Source organism: Notolepis coatsorum (assembly GCF_963971535.1).
Source record: "Notolepis coatsorum genome assembly, chromosome: 14".
In the NCBI taxonomy this organism is placed as follows: Eukaryota; Metazoa; Chordata; class Actinopteri; order Aulopiformes; family Paralepididae; genus Notolepis; species Notolepis coatsorum.
Genome location: NC_140178.1, coordinates 7,733,157 through 7,751,353, shown reverse-complemented (window position 1 = coordinate 7,751,353; position 18,197 = coordinate 7,733,157). Strand labels below are relative to the sequence as shown.

Sequence of the window (18,197 nt, the reverse complement as noted above, 5' to 3'; positions counted from 1 at the left end):
TATAATACTAGTATAATATTAGTGTAGCCTAGTCTTTATCTGCAACTGTGAAGAAAAACCCCATTGGTTTAAACCGAATGAATAGACTCATAAAATAATTATAAAACATTTAAATACATTTTAATTTTAATGTCAACGTTATGAACGAAGCTTTGAAATATTCGGTACAGCCCTACCGTCTATGTTCTGTTCTGCAGTGTTTCCGCTGCTTAGACGTGTGTGGTCTGTTTAATCGGTTCATCTAATGCTTTATACATTATGTAAATTGTAAACCTTATTTTTTACATATGGTATTCAGTATTGCTTTACTGTCCCGCAAAATCGGCCCGCTGTCCTGCATTTGGTCAAACTACGAGATGAAAAGGGAGCAGCAAGCCGTTGTATTTCGGTAATAATCTATTCTTTTAATCTCTTTGCGAGTCCTTGAGGGCAAATCCCTCCATTTAGAAAAATGCAAACAAACGAAACTAAAGAAAACAACTTTCTGTTGCGTTGTTTTATGAGATGTGTGAGTTTTATATGGATATAACCATATAATTTATGACCTACATTGAAAACTACATTTTAAAGCCCCCCCCCCACCACCCACACCTCTGTTTTTATTTATTTATTTATTTATTTTTAAAACGCACCCTGATTTAAAAGTAATTATACTTTCAAAATGGACTTTTATCACTGAGATTAGACCGCAGGGCACTCTACCCATAATCGACTGTTTTCTGCCCGGTGGTATGGGACCAAATATGACATTCCAGTTGGTTAGCGTTGACGAACCGTCTTACAACACGACTGACGGCGCAGCAATACCCCCCTCCCTGCTGTTGACGTGTCTTTATCAGCGTAGATGTCCAGGTTAATCCTGCACTTTTGGAATGGATGCTTCCGGAAAACCTATTTAATCCGCGTCTGTAAAGAAATAAATCATTTGTTTCATTTGATTGTTTTTCATGATATTACAAAGGCAAAAAGTATCTTGTATACGAGGCCCGGTTTGATCATCTGTTCCCACCAGGAAACGTACCGCTGGTTGTCGGTGGATTTGAGTGTTCTTACATGTAATTTCCAAGTGGTATTTGAAGAGACTACAGTGATCTGACGTCGCATCGCTGTAAAAATGCTTTCGTCTGTAGATGTGGATCCGTGTAGATTGTCTTATAAGTGTGGTATACTTTCTTTGGTTCAAAACCGCAATCGCTGCTTTTAGTCAAGATTTTATTCCTGTTTGTCCCCCCCGACCTAATCCCACGAAGACACTTTTTATCAATCTATTTCCTCTATATCCAAGAGCGAACGTAATGGATGGTCCTACAGAGCCTGGAGATACAGGAAGCTATTTCAAACCCTTTATTTAGACTCGAAAGGCAACTGAGGTTTCCCTCATTTACAGTCTTCTATGTCGAGTTACGCAAAACATACAGACTTAAGCAGAACATACAGAGTTAAGCAAAACATAGAGTTAAGCAAAACATACAGAATTAAGCACAAAATAATAATAAAAGGCATCTAAAATCACACGGCATATAAAATCATAACAATAAGACAAGTAAGGATAACAATCAACAACTTGATTGACAAAGGTTGGGGATCGAGGTTTTAAACTCTGCAACAGAGGGGAGAATCTCAAGCTTTAAGGACTGTTGGAGTTCATTCCATGAGCTAGAGGGGCATCGTAGCAAAATGCAGATTTACCCTGCTCTGTGCGTTCAGTAGAAAGCCATCTGGCTGCACGTTAGCCTATAGCTTAGCACAACGAATGGAAGCGGACATGGCCAAAGCGGAACGCACACAGAGAGAGGAAACTGGTCATCTATCTTCTTGTCTCTCTCTCTCTGGAGAAGACTGTAAGCTAATTTCCCCAATTGTTTGCGTGTTCCTTTTTAACGTAGCTCCGTGAAGCTAGTATGTCCAACAACATTAATATCTTTAATATCCCCAGAAAATCTCCCCCCAAAAAAAGCCAATGGTTCCTGTTTGTCCCCCCCCCCCCGACCTAATCCCACGAAGACAGTTTTTATGAATCGTATTTCCTCTATATCCAAGAGAGAACGTAATAGATGGTCCTACAGAGCCTGGAGATACAGGAAGCTATTTCGAACACTTTATAAGACCCCTTGCGTGCCCCCGCTTCCCCTGACTCCAGTAACGCCCAAACGGATACTGTTGGGCTCCCAGACCAGCCTCGCTCCAGGCCCCAGACACCAGGCGTTATAGTGTCTGGAAAGTTGGCGGATCAGCGTCCCAAAGTCCTTGTTTCCCCTCTGCGTGGGCATCACATGGCACATTGGTTAGTAGTACCGCTGCCTCACAGCAAGAAGGTCCTGGGTACTTCGAACCCCAGGAGGGAGGCCTTTCTGTGTGGAGTTTGCATGTTCTCTCCCCCTGTGTGTTCGTGTGGGTTTCCTCTGGGTACTCCACAGTTTCCTCCCACACCATAAAGACATGCATGGTAGGCAGGGACTAGGAAATTAGCTCAAATCTTGGCACATTTACATTGATGTGGAAAGTGAAGATGTTGATTAATTAATGTGCACTGTCCCTGGGTAACATTTTTATAAATAAACAAACTTAAACTTAAACATCCCGCTGGCCGACAACTGCATTTTATCCGGGGAGGGGAGGGTCATACCAGACACGGATGGCGTGCGTTTACATACCGCTTTTAGCCAAAGCGCTTTACAACGTATGCCTCACATTCACACCCGTTCACTCACACGTCGACGGCGGAGGCGACCGTGCCAAGGTGCCAGCCCGCTCCATCGGGAGCAGTTAAGAAGGGGTTAAAGTGTCTTTTGCTCAATGACGCTTCGACACGCTGCGGCTGGGAGGAGCCGGAATAGAACCCGGGATCCTTCTGATTACCAGACGACTGCTTGACCCTCCTGAGCCACGGTCGCCGGTTTACATCATGCTGATCTTTTTTTCTAAATATTCTTTTCATTATTCATTATAGATGCTGTGAGTCGTATCTTTTTGATCTCCATGTTGAGATAATGGCTCTACATTCTGACAGCCATCACTGATGTGTCAGGGTCAGTAACATCAACCGTAAATAGTTTTTCTGGTATGCTGTTCCCACTTTATCCAATCAGGAGAGAGAGAAATAAGAAATAACTAGCCTAGTTTTAAGCAAATAATATGTGCTTGAAACAACCAAGCCACCAGTGCAGTAAGCAAATTTGGCTTGGCACGATTTCTTGAAATAAGTCAAATAATATCTAGTGTTCTTGCTCTCCTGATTAGATAAAGTGGGAACTGGATACTAGACGATGTATTTTGTGTTTACTGCAGAATCGACGGACCGAGAGACCCATGTTACTGACCAGACGCTCCAAATCAGTGGTGGCTGTTGGAATATAGAGCTATTTAACATTTATTTTAACACAGAAATACCACTTACAGCTCCTTTTTAAGCTTTTGCTGTTTTAGGAAAAGAAAACATGTTTACATACACAACCCATACCCAGCAGCCTTTTTGAACGTGTGAATATGTAAAGGAATAAATCTGCTAGTCTTAAAAGAAAAAGAAATCATGAAAACGGGTTCAGTTAGTAGATGTTGATTTGTGTGCTGGACGCTGGTCAGCCTGATTGACATGTGACGGCAAACTAAGCCCCGCCTCTCTGATGCGTCAACATGGAAAAGTATTAATCTGGAATCATTCAGACGACTTAAACGAGCCACAGCTGGGATTCGCTGAAGCGGTTGTGTCCAACAATCAAGAATGACGATTTTTTTTTTTTAGAGAAAATAAATTGCTCTATTACATAGTGTCATTTTGTAAAGAAAATCCTCTATGTGGGAGATTTATTTGGTACAATAGATAGAACTGCTGGAACCTACTTCACGGAGATGGACTAGAACATCTTTTTGTATAGAGGCAAAATGTTGGAGATTTTAAAGTGATTGGATTCGTTTGATTTGTTTCGACCATTTCAGTCCGAAAAGGAATGTTCCCCCGCGTGACCCCCCCCCCCCCCCCCCCCCCGTATGACATCATCGTATGACAATGTATTGTGGACGGTAGTGTATTTTATTCTCTCTGTAACTGGTTTTGATATGTTTTGATGTGCAAATATTAATAGATAAAACATCTGGAATTAACAGTATGTGTAAATTGTGCTTTTTTGGGGGGTGAATGGCTGAGTTAAATGTCCAGGTACTCCAATACAATAAGATAAGATATTCCTTTATTGATCCCCCTGGGGAAATTCAGCGGAGAGCTCAAGTTCAAGTTTTGTTTTAATTCTCGCATATAAGGTACATTGAAATGCTTGGTTCTGTATGAGCCTCCTGAGATTGTGATTCATACAGTGAAAATAAAAGAATAAAGACCAAACACTACAAAATATATAATATACAAAACTAAAGTACAAAATAAAAATTGAAAGTGGCCTAAATCTAATTTATTTTCTTGCTCATATGTGGCTCAGATCTGATTCTTTCATGACAGTGTGAACGCCACAAATCACATGGAATCTGATCTTTTCAATTCAGATTTGGGCCGCTTTCATAAATGTCGTCCTAAATCAGATACAGGTCTGATTTTATTTGCAATGCGACCTCAGTCACGCCAACATGTCAACAGTCTTTCTTCAGTGTCCAACAGTGCCGGTGTTTATGTCCATCTTTGTTATTGTTCACTTGTACACGTGGGTCAGTTCACACTGGAACCTGACATTGGCCACAATAAAAATATTATAATAATGTAAACGGCCAAACAAAAAGGAAATCTGATCTGAGAAATAAAAGAGCATTGAGCACTATAGGCCTGCAGTGTGAACGCAGCCCACGACAGACTTCAAAGTCCCCATAAAGAGAGGAGACATTCCCACGTCACATGCTGCATCTGCTGCCACCTGCTTGTTGTGGCTCAACAGCGGGAACGTTGGAGTCATCAGACTGCTGACCACTGGGTTGTTTCTGCTGACCACTGGGCTGTCTCTGCTGACCACTGGGCTGTCTCTGCTGACCACTGGGCTGTCTCTGCTGACCACTGGGCTGTCTCTGCTGACCACTGGGCTGTCTCTGCTGACCACTGGGCTGTTTCAGGCTATTTCAACTAGAATAAAACGCTTTAGTAGGAAATGCTTTCTTGCAGCATATTGGACATATTGCAAACGTCAGGACGTCATAATAATAATAATAATAACCTTTATTTCTATAGCACCTTTCATACAAAAAATTCAGCTGAAAGTGCTTCACAACAGAAAAAAGACAGGCATCAGACATAAAATCATTTTTTTCCACATTAGGATCTAACATCCCAATAGGCCACCTTGTCACATAAACTGTTTTACATGTTTGAGTCGACATTGGAAAATCCAACCTGCAAGATGGAGTAATACAAAAAAAAGTCCCTTAGAGTTTTTAAAAGGTGCACTATGTACCGTAGTTTAGTGTCTTTGGTTTACAGTGCATCACATTAATGAGAAGATTTTAATTTGATATTTAAATCAAACAAGTAAATGGTGCATTTATATAACAGCTTTTAACAAAAGTGCTTTACAATTTGTTCCCTCACATTTTACCCGTTCTCTCACACATTCACACACCGACGGCGGAGGCGACCATGCAAGGTGCCGACCTGCTCATCTGGAGCAGTCAGGGGTTAAGTGTCTTTGCTCAAGGACACTCAAGAGGAGCGGGAAACCTTCTGATTACCAGACGACCACTCTACCTCCTGAGCCACTGTTGAGTGTCTGTTGACACCCCTTATATGGTCATTATGTAATCTGTGGAGATGGAAAAGTGCTTGAGACGCTTAACAAAAAACAATGTTCTATTAGCGTTTGATGTCATAGTATATCTACCAGGCTATTCTAGCAAAGGTCATTCTGAATAATGAGACCAAGGTTCTTGAGTTTAAGGGCAGCTCTCAGATCAGTGTTATTGATTGAATGCTGAATGTTATTATGCATTACCAAACCGTCATGATGAATTGAAAATGGGGGACCCTGATGTAAACAAGACGAAAGTCTTTCTCTGGTCTGCATCCCCTTAACAATTGTGTGTATTGAGCCGTACTGTATAGTACTGTACCCATTCTGCAATCTGTTAATAAAGTGTTCAATGAATCAATCAGTGACTGTCCCAGTGCCTGGTGTTTTTTTCACATGATGTATGTAATGCTGGTGTTGTTCTCACGTGGTGTATTTCTGGTGTTGTAGTCACGTGATGCCTGGTGTTGTCGTCACGTGGTGTATTTCTGGTGTTGTAGTCACGTGACGCCTGGTGTTGTCGTCACGTGGTGCATTCCGCGCGAAGCTCGAACAAGTTACAGCATCTTTCTGACGCGTTGTCGTCGTCGTGTTGTGTCTCAGGATCAGGACGAAGAAGAAGATGAGCAAAAAAGATAACGGAGGTTAGAAATGATTGGCCAGTTGGAGTGTTTTAATGACTGTGTGTAGATAATATCCAGCATGGTTTATAATATATAGAGTTACTTATGTTGCTAATGTTAGCTGCTGCTGCTGGCTCGAGCTGCTCTGATAATAACAGTTAGCTAACGTTAGCTGCTGCTGCTGCTGCAATGTACAGTTTCTTCCCCCTCAAATGTATATCGTCTCTTTTCTGGACTCTTTTTGTATCACAAACAGTACTGTATTTGTAAATCTGGTGTGTCATAAATGTATAGATGTAGCAGTACTGTCTATCTGTATGTCATGTATGTCATTATGTTATGATGCATTGAAAATGGGGGACCCTGATGTAAACAAGACGAAAGAACAAAATGGCAGCTCCCTTCCTCAGAGATTGATTGATTGATTGGAAATGTACAGATTGCAGAATGGGGTACAGTACAGTACGGCTCAATACACACAATAGTTAAGGGGATGCAGACCAGAAAGACTTTCGTCTTGTTTACATCAGGGTCCCCCATTTTCAATTCATAATGACATTTATGACATACATGACATACAGATATACAGATATATATTATGACATACATGACATACAGGATACAGATATACAGTACTGTTACATTTGTGACATACAAGATATGCAAATATACAGTACTGTTAAACAGAGATCCTAACAGAAAATATATATACGAGGGGGAGGAAACTGTACATTGGGAGCTCACCCATAAAGGATAAAGGTGTTTTCTGAGGTGTGTGCCCACAAAGTGCCTTGCGTTATAAACACTGTTGACTGTTACAGCTTGTGAAAAAGTGTTGTAAGTAACAAGGCTGCTTGATTATGTCAAAAATCATAATCATCACGATTATTTTCATTGATATTGAAATCCTGATTATTAAAAAGGATTACTCATTGATTTGAGAACATCATATGTGTTCATTGAGCTTTAACACTGGTGTTTCTTTTTAACACTGACTTTGAACTTTTAATATAATTGAACTGAAAAACAAGAAAGAAATTAAAATAAACAAGTGAACAAATATATAAATAAATAAAAAAAAAAATATATACAAATAATGAATAAAAAGTCAATATCATCAACTATGTTGTAGTGCGCTCACTGCCACATAATGTACTGCAAACTACAAAATTATCGTTTTATCTCGATTATCTTGTTTTCATGATCACAAGAAATTGAAACTCGACTAATCGCCGCCCTCAGCCCTAGGGAGTAACTCATGTCACTTTTCTCAAAGCAGACCTTCACTCATCAAAATCCCGTCTCCATCCTCAGGTGTAGCGATCATTCTGGCCTACCTGACTGAGAAGAACCGTCCCTACAGCGCCACAGATGTCCACTCTAACCTGCAGAAACAACATGGTCTGGGCAAGACGGTGAGATGATAATAACTCCAGTTACAGTATATTTACTAGTGGTGAGGGAAAATATCGATACAGTACAGTATCGCGATACTTTGCGTGGCGATACTTTTTTAAATGTATTTTATAAAAGAAAATATTTGCATAATAAAATATCGATACAAGGATGCCAAGTATCGATATTTTATTATGCAAATATTTTCTTTTATAAAATACATTTAAAAAAAAATTATAAGGAAGTTGCATTGTTCATTTCAATACCTGTAATAGTACAGTAGTCCACACACACATTATTATGTTTATTCCTATTTGTGAAAAAAGAATCATGCACTGTAATGTCGAATCACAATATGGTGAATAAAGTAAAAGAAGAAAGGAAGAAGAAGTGCAAATGCAGTTAAGTTGGAATATGACTGTAATACAAACAGTTCAGTTTGTCAGGTACATGCAACACAGATTACAGTGTTTACATCCGTCTGCTTGAGAAAATCCCATTTGCTGCAATAAAAACGATTGAAGTGAGATGAACAGAGTGAAAACTTTATTTTATTAGATAAAACATGTTGACAAAGTTTTACTTTGCAGTTGAAAAAAGGTAATAAATTGCAATATATCGCAATATTAATATCGCAATACTCAGCACATCGCAATATATTTTGAATCGCAATACTATCGTATCGTGACTTAAGTATCGTGATAATATCGTATCGTGAGGCCTCTGGTGATTCCCACCCCTAGTATTTACAGCAGCATCACGGTGTTGTTCCTGTACTACGCTGCTGTGTTGCTAATTGCACCCGTTACCAGGCGGTGGTCAAAGCCATGGAACAGCTGGCCCTGGACGGGAAGATCAAAGAGAAGATGTACGGAAAGCAGAAGATTTACTTTGCCGACCAGGTCAGTCCCCTCGTTAATTTACCTAAAAAAAACATCAGGGAAGGGGCGGCTAAGTGGCGCAGTGGGCATAGCGCTCGCCACTAACGCAGGAGATGCTGGGTTCGAGCCCAGCTCTCGGCGTTGCTTCCGGCTTGGCTGGTCGTTCATACTAATACAATTGGCAGTGTTAGAGGGTGGGAAAGCCGGCGGGTGGGGATCGGACGTTGTGGACAGCGACTCCTACAGGTCGGTTGGTGCGCCTGTACAGCAGAATCAGGAAGTATCGGGGGCAGCGTGTCCCTCCCACGCGTTACTCCTCGCCGCTGAGAGATCGCGCTGTGCAGGTGAAAAGATGCGACAGGCTGCCTCCTCGTGTACCGGAGGGGACACGTGATGCAAGGCTTCGTCCACATTGCAGCCGGCCTGTGGGAGGCATGGTCTAACAACGTTCGAGACAGGGGAGGGGAGAATTGGACAATAAAAAAAATTGGTATGGGAGAAAAAAATATAAAAATGGGGAGGAAAAATGCATATGATCGGTATATATTATTTATGTTCCATCATGCATGAAGGAAATGGGGGGGGGGTCGTTTATGATTAATTGATTGTCAATAACGGCTTTCTTTAGTGCATCAGCATACGTTGATCAGATGGATTGCAATGAAAGAAATGGACAATCAAGCTGGAATTAACGTTAGATTGCTCTTACCTCCGGCCGATGATACTGCAGAAAAAATATTCCAATTATTTGATTGCCATCTGCTAGATCGTATGTCCATTTGGCCGACACCATAAGCTCCAAAAGCATAATGATTCTTGCGTCTCGAAGGTGATTCGATGCACTCGACTGTTCATCTGGATCCACGTTACAAGAAAACTGCGCCGGAACGACATTCACCGACGCACACAGTCATACTTCCTGTAGAAAGTAAGTGCAACATCGACCGAAATACACCAGGCGGCGGTATCGGGCCGTTGCGATCGCAGACAGAGTGCCAGAGTTTCCCAGAGCCTTGCTGGATGAATTATGAATGGAAATAGCGAATAAAAGAAATAACGATCACAATAACGAGTATACTCGTTGTTGCCGTTATTCGATTGGACGGCAATAACGAGTATACTCGTTTTTGGCGCAGAACCAGTTAAGATGCTAGATCCTAATATGAAACGTGTTTTAATGTTCTATGCTTCCCGATTTTATGTCTGCACTTTATGCTTATGTCTTTTGTACGGCTGTGAAGCACTTTGGGCTGCAATTCTTGTATGAAAGGTGCTCTACAAATAAAGTATATTATTATTATTATTATTATTATTATTATTATTATTATTATTATTATTATTATTATTATTATTATTATTATTATTATTATTATTATTATTATTATTATTAAACACAATCACAGCTCTTGCTTTCCTCAAAGCAACAGTTGTGATTGGAGGATCAAGAAAAGAGGGCGGGGCTTGGTATCCCTGTAGTACCCGATACCCTTGTCTTGGTATAGCCTCGTATGCGCTGACCCAGTGTTTGCCACAGGATATTATGAGACTGTGGTGGTGAACCTCGGGCCCTCTAGGGGGGTCCGGGGGCATGCCCCCCCTGAACAATTTTTTTGTACATTTTAAAGTTAAATGCATCAATCTGGTGCACTTTGAGAGCAAAAGAAAGAGGCTAGATCTATGATGAACTTTGTGCTCAAAACACAAAATCGACTAGTGCTTCCCAATCCTCTCCTCGAAGCACCCCAGCTGTTCAATGTATTTGTTAAATTCCACCACCAGCACACCTGATTCAACTCAACTAGCCCTTTATTAGTTGAATCAAGGTGTGCTGGTGGTGGAATTTAACAAATACATGGAACGGCTGGGGTGTCTCGAGGAGAGGTTTGGGAACCAGAGCAGACATTTGAGCCATCAAAGAAATTAAGCAAAAGTGGTTACCTGTGTTGAACTGGTTTATTTTTTTAGAAAATAAAAAAATATAGTGGATTACTATTACGACTACTACCACTGCCAATACTACTGATACATCCCTATTGGCAAACTTTATATTTAAAAAAATAGTTAAAAAAATATAAATATATATATTTGGTTGGGGCCGCCACAGTCTAATTAATGGGAAACACTGGCTGACTGCTCTCTGCCGCCCCCAGGCTCAGTTCACAGAGGTGAACGATGCTGACCTGAAGGCCATGGACACCCAGGTCTCAGAGCTCAACACACAGGTGCAGTCTGTCGTCCAGAGCTGCAGACAGCTGGATGCAGGTGAGGCGCACCGATATACATGTATATATACACGATGCATCGATTAATCGAAATGCATCGGTTCTAATGTGACGATTCAACTGCATCGATTTGAAAATGTTAGAATCGATTATAATCAAAATTAATCGAAAGAAAAAAAGATTAAATTCTTTTCTTTTTTAAATCTTTTTTTTTGTGTGTGTATTGTTTTTATAGTCCATTCATGCTAAGTGAATCAGTTCCCCCAGCCACATTTGTGTATTAAAAATCTTTGGGGGAATTAACTGATAGAAAATGTATCGAAAATTAATCTAATCGAATCGAATCGTGGTCAAATGAAGAGATTTCATGATGCATTGAATCGTTGCCTGAATAATCGTAATAGAAATTAATCGTTGTGAGGTCGCATCATTACACCCCTAATACACAGTATGATAGATCTAGACAGACACGAATGATACATCTGCAACATTAACAAATTAACGTTTTGCATGTGACACTTCTATGGCAGACTGTCATAAAGCTGCGATGTGATGAGTCCACAATGCCTTCTAGCCATTGCCGTCCTGTCTTGGTGGCACCATACCATTGCCCTGATGGATTGAGCATAGACCATACATATATTTGAGTATTTCGAGGGGGGGGGGGGACATAAATTGTGCATCGAAGAAATGCAAAGACTGCCACATCGCCGGGTATGTTGCTAGCTAGCTACGGTAGCTAGCTGTGCTAATGTACCGGTAAGCTGGTTGCCGGTGCGGTATTGTTATTGATATTAGCATTATCAAAGAAGCTAGAAGGCTAGAAGGTATCCACCTTACAGAAGGCTAGAAGGTATCCACCTTACAGCCGGCTAGAAGGTATCCACCTTACAGAAGGCTAGAAGGTATCCACTTTACAGCCGGCTAGAAGGTATCCACCTTACAGCCGGCTAGAAGGTATCCACCTTACAGCCGGCTAGAAGGTATCCACTTTACAGCCGGCTAGAAGGTATCCACCTTACAGCCGGCTAGAAGGTATCCACCTTACAGCCGGCTAGAAGGTATCCACCTTACAGCCGGCTAGAAGGTATCCACCTTACAGCCGGCTAGAAGGTATCCACCTTACAGCCGGCTAGAAGGTATCCACCTTACAGCCGGCTAGAAGGTATCCACCTTACAGCCGGCTAGAAGGTATCCACCTTACAGTAAGCTAGAAGGTATCCACCTTACAGCCGGCTAGAAGGTATCCACCTTACAGTAAGCTAGAAGGTATCCACCTTACAGTAAGCTAGAAGGTATCCACATTACAGCCGGCTAGAAGGTATCCACCTTACAGTAAGCTAGAAGGTATCCACATTACAGCCGGCTAGAAGGTATCCACCTTACAGTAAGCTAGAAGGTATCCACATTACAGCCGGCTAGAAGGTATCCACCTTACAGTAAGCTAGAAGGTATCCACCTTACAGCCGGCTAGAAGGTATCCACCTTACAGTAAGCTAGAAGGTATCCACATTACAGCCGGCTAGAAGGTATCCACATTACAGCCGGCTAGAAGGTATCCACATTACAGCCGGCTAGAAGGTATCCACCTTACAGCCGGCTAGATGTCACATGATGACATCACAGCAGCTTTATCATCAGACACTCTGCCTTTGTACTGCGTTTCGACGGGATCCTTTGTAACCCTGTGGAACCCGTTGCCGACAGCCCTGAAGGATCTCACCAGCTCCATGACCACCGAGGAGATGGTGTCTGGGATCACGGAGCTGAAGGCAGAGTGTTCCGGATACCGAGGCCGTCTGGAGAAGATCAAGTCGGCCACGAAGCACGTCACTCCGGAAGAGAAGGAGAAGGTGGGGTGTGCGTCGTCGTTATATTGACCGTGAAGAAGAACTACCCGGCGTTGTGGAATCTATTGAATTATGTGGCACTTTGTACCATTTTCAGTCATTTTAAATGTGAACCATGTAGTCAACTACATACAAATAATGTGGAATAAGCATAAAAAATATTATATAAATGGACACCCTCCTTAATCTGAGTGTACATGGACCGTGCACTGTGCTCACACACTAGTGATGCACCGATGTGAAAATTGTGGCCGATACCGATAACCGATATTAATATTGCTGTTCTGGCCGATACCGATATTTACAGATGTCGATATCTCTGTATAGAAAACACTTTTTTATGATAATCAAATAAAGAGCTATTTTCCAAAACGCATAATTCTTTTACTTTTGTAACTTATTTTCAGAAATGACTGATATTTTGAAACTATTTAAGGCCAAAACATGTAAAAAAAAATATATATATATATATATTTTTTTTTTCTTTTTTAATATCGGCCCATATCGGCCCTATCTTGATATCGGACCGATACCGATGTGTAAAAAAACTGCCATATCGGCGGCCGATATATGGTGCATCACTAGCTCACACCCTCCTTAATCTCTTAATCTGAGTGTACATGGTCCTCATTCATAACAATTAAAATGTTTACAAACAGCACCTTTTGTCATTATTATACATTATACTGTTGTACTGAAATGTATTATTTGATGCCTCCCCTTCTTAGGTTTACAAAGAAAGGGGTGTCTATGTGAAAGAGTGGAAGAAGAGGAAGAGAATGGTAATGTATATTAATCTAACAAAACCAATCAAATGTACCTGTCACAAGCCCTGCCCTCTTTTCCTCATTCTCCAATCACAACTGTTGCTTCCCTCAGACAAAGCAACAGTTGTGATTGGAGGATCAAGAAAAGAGGGTGGGGTTTGAGATTGAGAGGATAAAGTATGATGGTGAGTTAATGGCATACAAGTGTGAATAATCAACAATATCTTAAAACCTGCGTTATTAAAAATCAAAGATTCTTATCATTAGGTAGGCTTACATTCTAATATAAATGACATTTTTGTACATTTTAGCTTTGTATATTTTGTATAGTGTTTGTATCGTCTTTATTCTTCTATTGTATGAAGCACAATCTCAGGAGGGTCATAATGTACATGTACCTTATATGTGACAAATCAAACAAGACTTGAAACATACTGTATGACATTTTATGATTTGATTTTTGATCATGGGGGGTAAAAGTGAAACTTTCCACGTATCTTCTCGTAAGTACAAATAAGACAGAAAGTTAGTTTTCCTCTGCTGCTGTGTCGTCATCGCTGTGCTTCTCTTCTCCAGGCGACGGACATGATCGATGCCATCCTAGAGGGATATCCTAAGAGCAAGAAGCAGTTCCTTGTAAGTTGCCACATTTAACAGGATCAGTGAAATATACATAACTTGGGGGCGACAGTGGCTCAGGGGGTAGAGCAGTCGTCTGGTAATCCGGAGGTTCAAGGTTAGATTCCCGCTCCTCCCGGGCAGCGTGTCGATGTGTCCTTGAGCAAGACACTTAACCCCCTAATTGCTCCTGATGAGCAGGTTGGCACCTTGCATGGTCGCCTCCGCCGTCGGTGTGAGTGGATGGATGAATGTGAGGAACAAAATTGTAAAGAGCTTTGGATAAAAGCGGTTATATAAATGCACCATTTACTGCCTCTGTGATCTGCAAGTCAGTAGCTCAATCCCCTCTGATGAAGAGAAGCAGGTCACTGGGTACCACTCTCATGGCCTGAAGGGATAGGCGGCGGCACACCCTGAGAGAGAGATTGGGTCTCATTCTCCAACGAACTTACGACAAAAAAAGGGCTTTCTCTTAGGGCCATTTGAGACCTTTTCGGGCAAGACATGAATATAGACAATATATTATAATATAATATTAATTATGTTTTATTGGGACGGTTGGTGAATCCCAAAATCGTCCCGAAAAGGTCTCAAATGGCCCTAAGAGAAAGCCCTTTTTGTCGTAAGTCCTTGGTGAATGAGACCCATTCTCTACTGTCTTGAATGATTCTTGTAAAGTTGTATATAATTGCACTGTGAATTACGTTTTATGTTCCTTTACAGGAAGAAGTTGGCGTGGAGACAGATGAGGACTGTAAGGCGGTCATACCAAGTACTTGACGAAGCAATATTCTTTATTTTTTTTACTTTTATCAAAAAGGCTTATGTGGTCCAGCTGAGGAAATGCACTGTACAAATGAAACACGATTGTGTACAAACAAGAGCAAATACCCTTTATTTATATTTTTTTGAAGAAATTCAACATTTGTAATAAAACACCTTTCGTTTTTTGCAATTAAAAGCATATTTATACAAAAAACACTGAAATCATTTGTTGACTATATCTGCAATACATAAACAAAGAAATAGTAGACCTGATTTATTCTTACCAGCACTGAGAAGAGACACTTGTCGCCTCACAAAAACATTTGAATACAATTATCCCTTTTAAAAAAGCCTAAACATTCAAAGATAATCAATAGGTCCTACACTTTGCTACATGATTCCTGAGCTTATGGTAAAAATTATGTCCTGTAATTATTCGTACATTCAAGAGTTTTGCATTCTTTGTTGTTGTTGTTTTTAGTTTACACATAACACTGACAAACTGTCAAGATCATGAAATGTAACGTATACCACGTTTTTGTGCCAATTATGTTAGGAATATGTCACCCATTTGACATTCTACAATGTTGTGGCAGAATTCCCTGTACTGTAAGCTCGAGAAACAAACTGTTAACATTCAGTAGCAGGAAAAACTAAAAGGTCTGGATTCTGGAAACTACATTATGTACTGTCAATACTGCTGAACTGAACTGAGTAAAGTGTGGGTGTGTTTGATTTAGCGACTAGTGCAGGTGAAACCTCACTTTGGCATGTCCAAGGGTTTGTTTTAAGAGGATAGAGGGCGATTGTTGAGGTATAATAAGGAAAACACAATGTCTAGGAAAATAAGTAGTTTGTAATTATCTACCTATATCACCTACCCAAAGTAGTTAAGCATTTTACTAAACATAAAATCACATTAACTTTTTTATTATTTTCTCTGAATGTTTGTTTTGTAGCAAAGTGATTTCATCGTCACCGCCATCTTTAGCATTACAGATTTCCCCTGTTCAAAACTACCGGTGGTCCATTTCATCATTATTAGATTGTCTCTGGTTAAACCACCACCCAACTACTGCAAAATGTAGTTAAACTATAAATTGGTGTCTTTAAAACAACCTCCCCAAACAAGAACTATTGTATTCATACAGATCCTAATCTGCACCTTTGATTACACCGTTTGCTCATATTCAGAGTTAATTATATAGTTTACACTGCTTATTTTTATCTTCACTAGTTGTATTGCCTATATTTATGTCTCTACCATCACCCTGCCCATACCTGTACCTCCCCTGCCCCATGCTGCTATATGAAGCCTGCATTTCCCCAAGGGGATCAATAAAGGAATATCTTATCTTAGCATGGTAAATGGGTGACACGTCCTTTTTAAAAGCTGCAGACTTATTACAAAGCATAAATAAGGACAACCATTCCCACTCCACTTGCAAACTACGCAATTGTATCCCAATTAGGGCTGCAACTAATGACTATTTTGGTAGTCGACTAATCTGTCGATAATTTTTTCGATTAGTCGACTAATCGAAAAACAATTATATAAAAAATATATAATATTTTTTTGCACTACCTATCTCTGTTAAAGTGGCTTCTCAGCTCTGGTCCAGCTGAAGACAGAGCAGAGGAACAGATTGGACATTGAGCATGACCTCAGAGTTGCTTTGAGACTCTTGTCAGGACCAAACAACATCCCCAGTTATCCCATTAGTTCCCCCAAACTTACTGTCGGGTCTGTTATGTTAAGCTAAGAAGTCTTCAGCTGGCTGGACCAGAGCTGAGAAGCCACTTTCACAAAGATAGGTAGTGCAATTTTTTATTTTTATTTTTTTTAATGACTAATCGACGCAACAATTCCTTGTCGACGTTTTTTTATAATCGACGTTGTCGATTATGTCGACTAATCGTTGCAGCCCTAATCCCAATTATACGGAACCCTTTGCCGACCATCCCAGTGTACAAACAGGCTCGACTTCAATAGTTCTAACAGAGCGGAGAAGCACAGTCACACTTCCACATCCGACGGTGACTTCCAATAATAAAAAAAAAGGGGTTGAATTAAAACAAAAAATCTAAAATTGACACACTAGCTCAAACTGACTAATACAGATTTTGTAGGGAAAACAACCACACACACGGGTATTTTCATTGTAAAACATTGGTTCTATGATCATCTGACGGCCATCGACTTTGAACCTCAAATCTTTAAAGATCGAACCTCCGCTTTTGAAACCCCCACAGATAGACACACAGAGAAGGTGCAGAAGGTGCGAACCCCATTCTGGAGTTCTGCACTATTGAAATCTTCAGGCAAACATCACAACGCCACAGACGAGAGACTTAAACAACTCAACACTTAAGTGAACACTGGAAACGACAACAAAGCAGCTTTCTATATGCCCAGCTGCAGGCTAAACAACAAACAGCTTTTCAGTGTAATGTGTGCTTTGTACCTGTATATAAAACGTCACAACCCGCTAGGTCTTTTGCGATGGTTACTGTCATCATCTTAAACCTTTATGCAGCCTACATTTCTGAAGATTGTTTTTTTTAATAAAGCTGTTGGCTTTGAACCGAATCTGTAGAAAACATTATTCGTTATATAAACCCCCCCGAGCTCGCTGTGGTCGGGGACTTGATTTGTCAGAACAGAGGCAACTTGGTTTTTACATGCGTGGTGCAGTCAGTGGATTCCCTCTACCCAACCGAGGAACGTGAAAGGAGTGGCTTCTCTATTACACCTCACACCCACACTCTGAAAAGATCCGTTAGATCTTCTCTACTATTCTGTCAATTGTGTATAATTAGCACAAAATCAGTTTTGGTTCCCTGTCCAAGCCTTTTCATATTTGTATTCTATTCCAAATATTTCTGCACATATTTAGTTAAAGCATAATGCGTTAACTGTGTAAAGCATAATTTCTGCCGACAAACCGTTTATTGATTTTGACGTTTGATTTCTCATCTTTTGTATTCGGATCAAACTTGGTTGCCTATATTTATGTCTTTCTATTATTATTCTTACCCTGCCCATACCTGTACCTCCCCTCCCCCATGCAGCTATGATGCCTGAATTCCCCCCAAGGGGTTCAATAAAGGAACATGTTATCGTATTAATCTCCTGTCATTTCAACGATATCTGCATGTATTTCCTCTGTGTACTTGGAAAAGCCTCTTTTAAACTTTTAACATTTCTCATCATTCAAACTAAAACTATTAACCCTTTCACTGCCACACACCAGCAGGTTAACCCTTTCACTGCCACACTACAGAAGGTTAACCCTTTACTACCACACTACCGACGGTAACCGTTGGTAGTGTGATGGTAAAGGGTTAACCTTCTG

At 40.6% G+C, this 18,197-nt stretch overlaps 1 protein-coding gene across 3 annotated transcripts; it reads left to right on the top strand.

Annotated features, from left to right (window-relative positions):
- Nucleotides 1-6,283: 6,283 nt before the first annotated feature.
- Nucleotides 6,284-18,092, top strand: psmc3ip (PSMC3 interacting protein). Of its 3 annotated transcripts, none has more exons than XM_084329569.1 (8): nt 6,284-6,361; nt 7,655-7,755; nt 8,572-8,637; nt 10,767-10,878; nt 12,546-12,691; nt 13,417-13,470; nt 14,032-14,091; nt 14,800-18,092. In XM_084329569.1, the coding sequence occupies exons 1-8, from the start codon at nt 6,340-6,342 to the stop codon at nt 14,854-14,856; spliced, it is 618 nt and encodes a 205-aa protein (XP_084185695.1). In that variant the 5' UTR covers nt 6,284-6,339; the 3' UTR covers nt 14,857-18,092. The 3 variants fall into 3 exon arrangements, with proteins under 3 accessions (XP_084185695.1, XP_084185694.1, XP_084185696.1); XM_084329568.1 differs by having other exon boundaries at nt 8,548-8,637; XM_084329570.1 differs by lacking the exon at nt 8,572-8,637.
- Nucleotides 18,093-18,197: the final 105 nt, after the last annotated feature.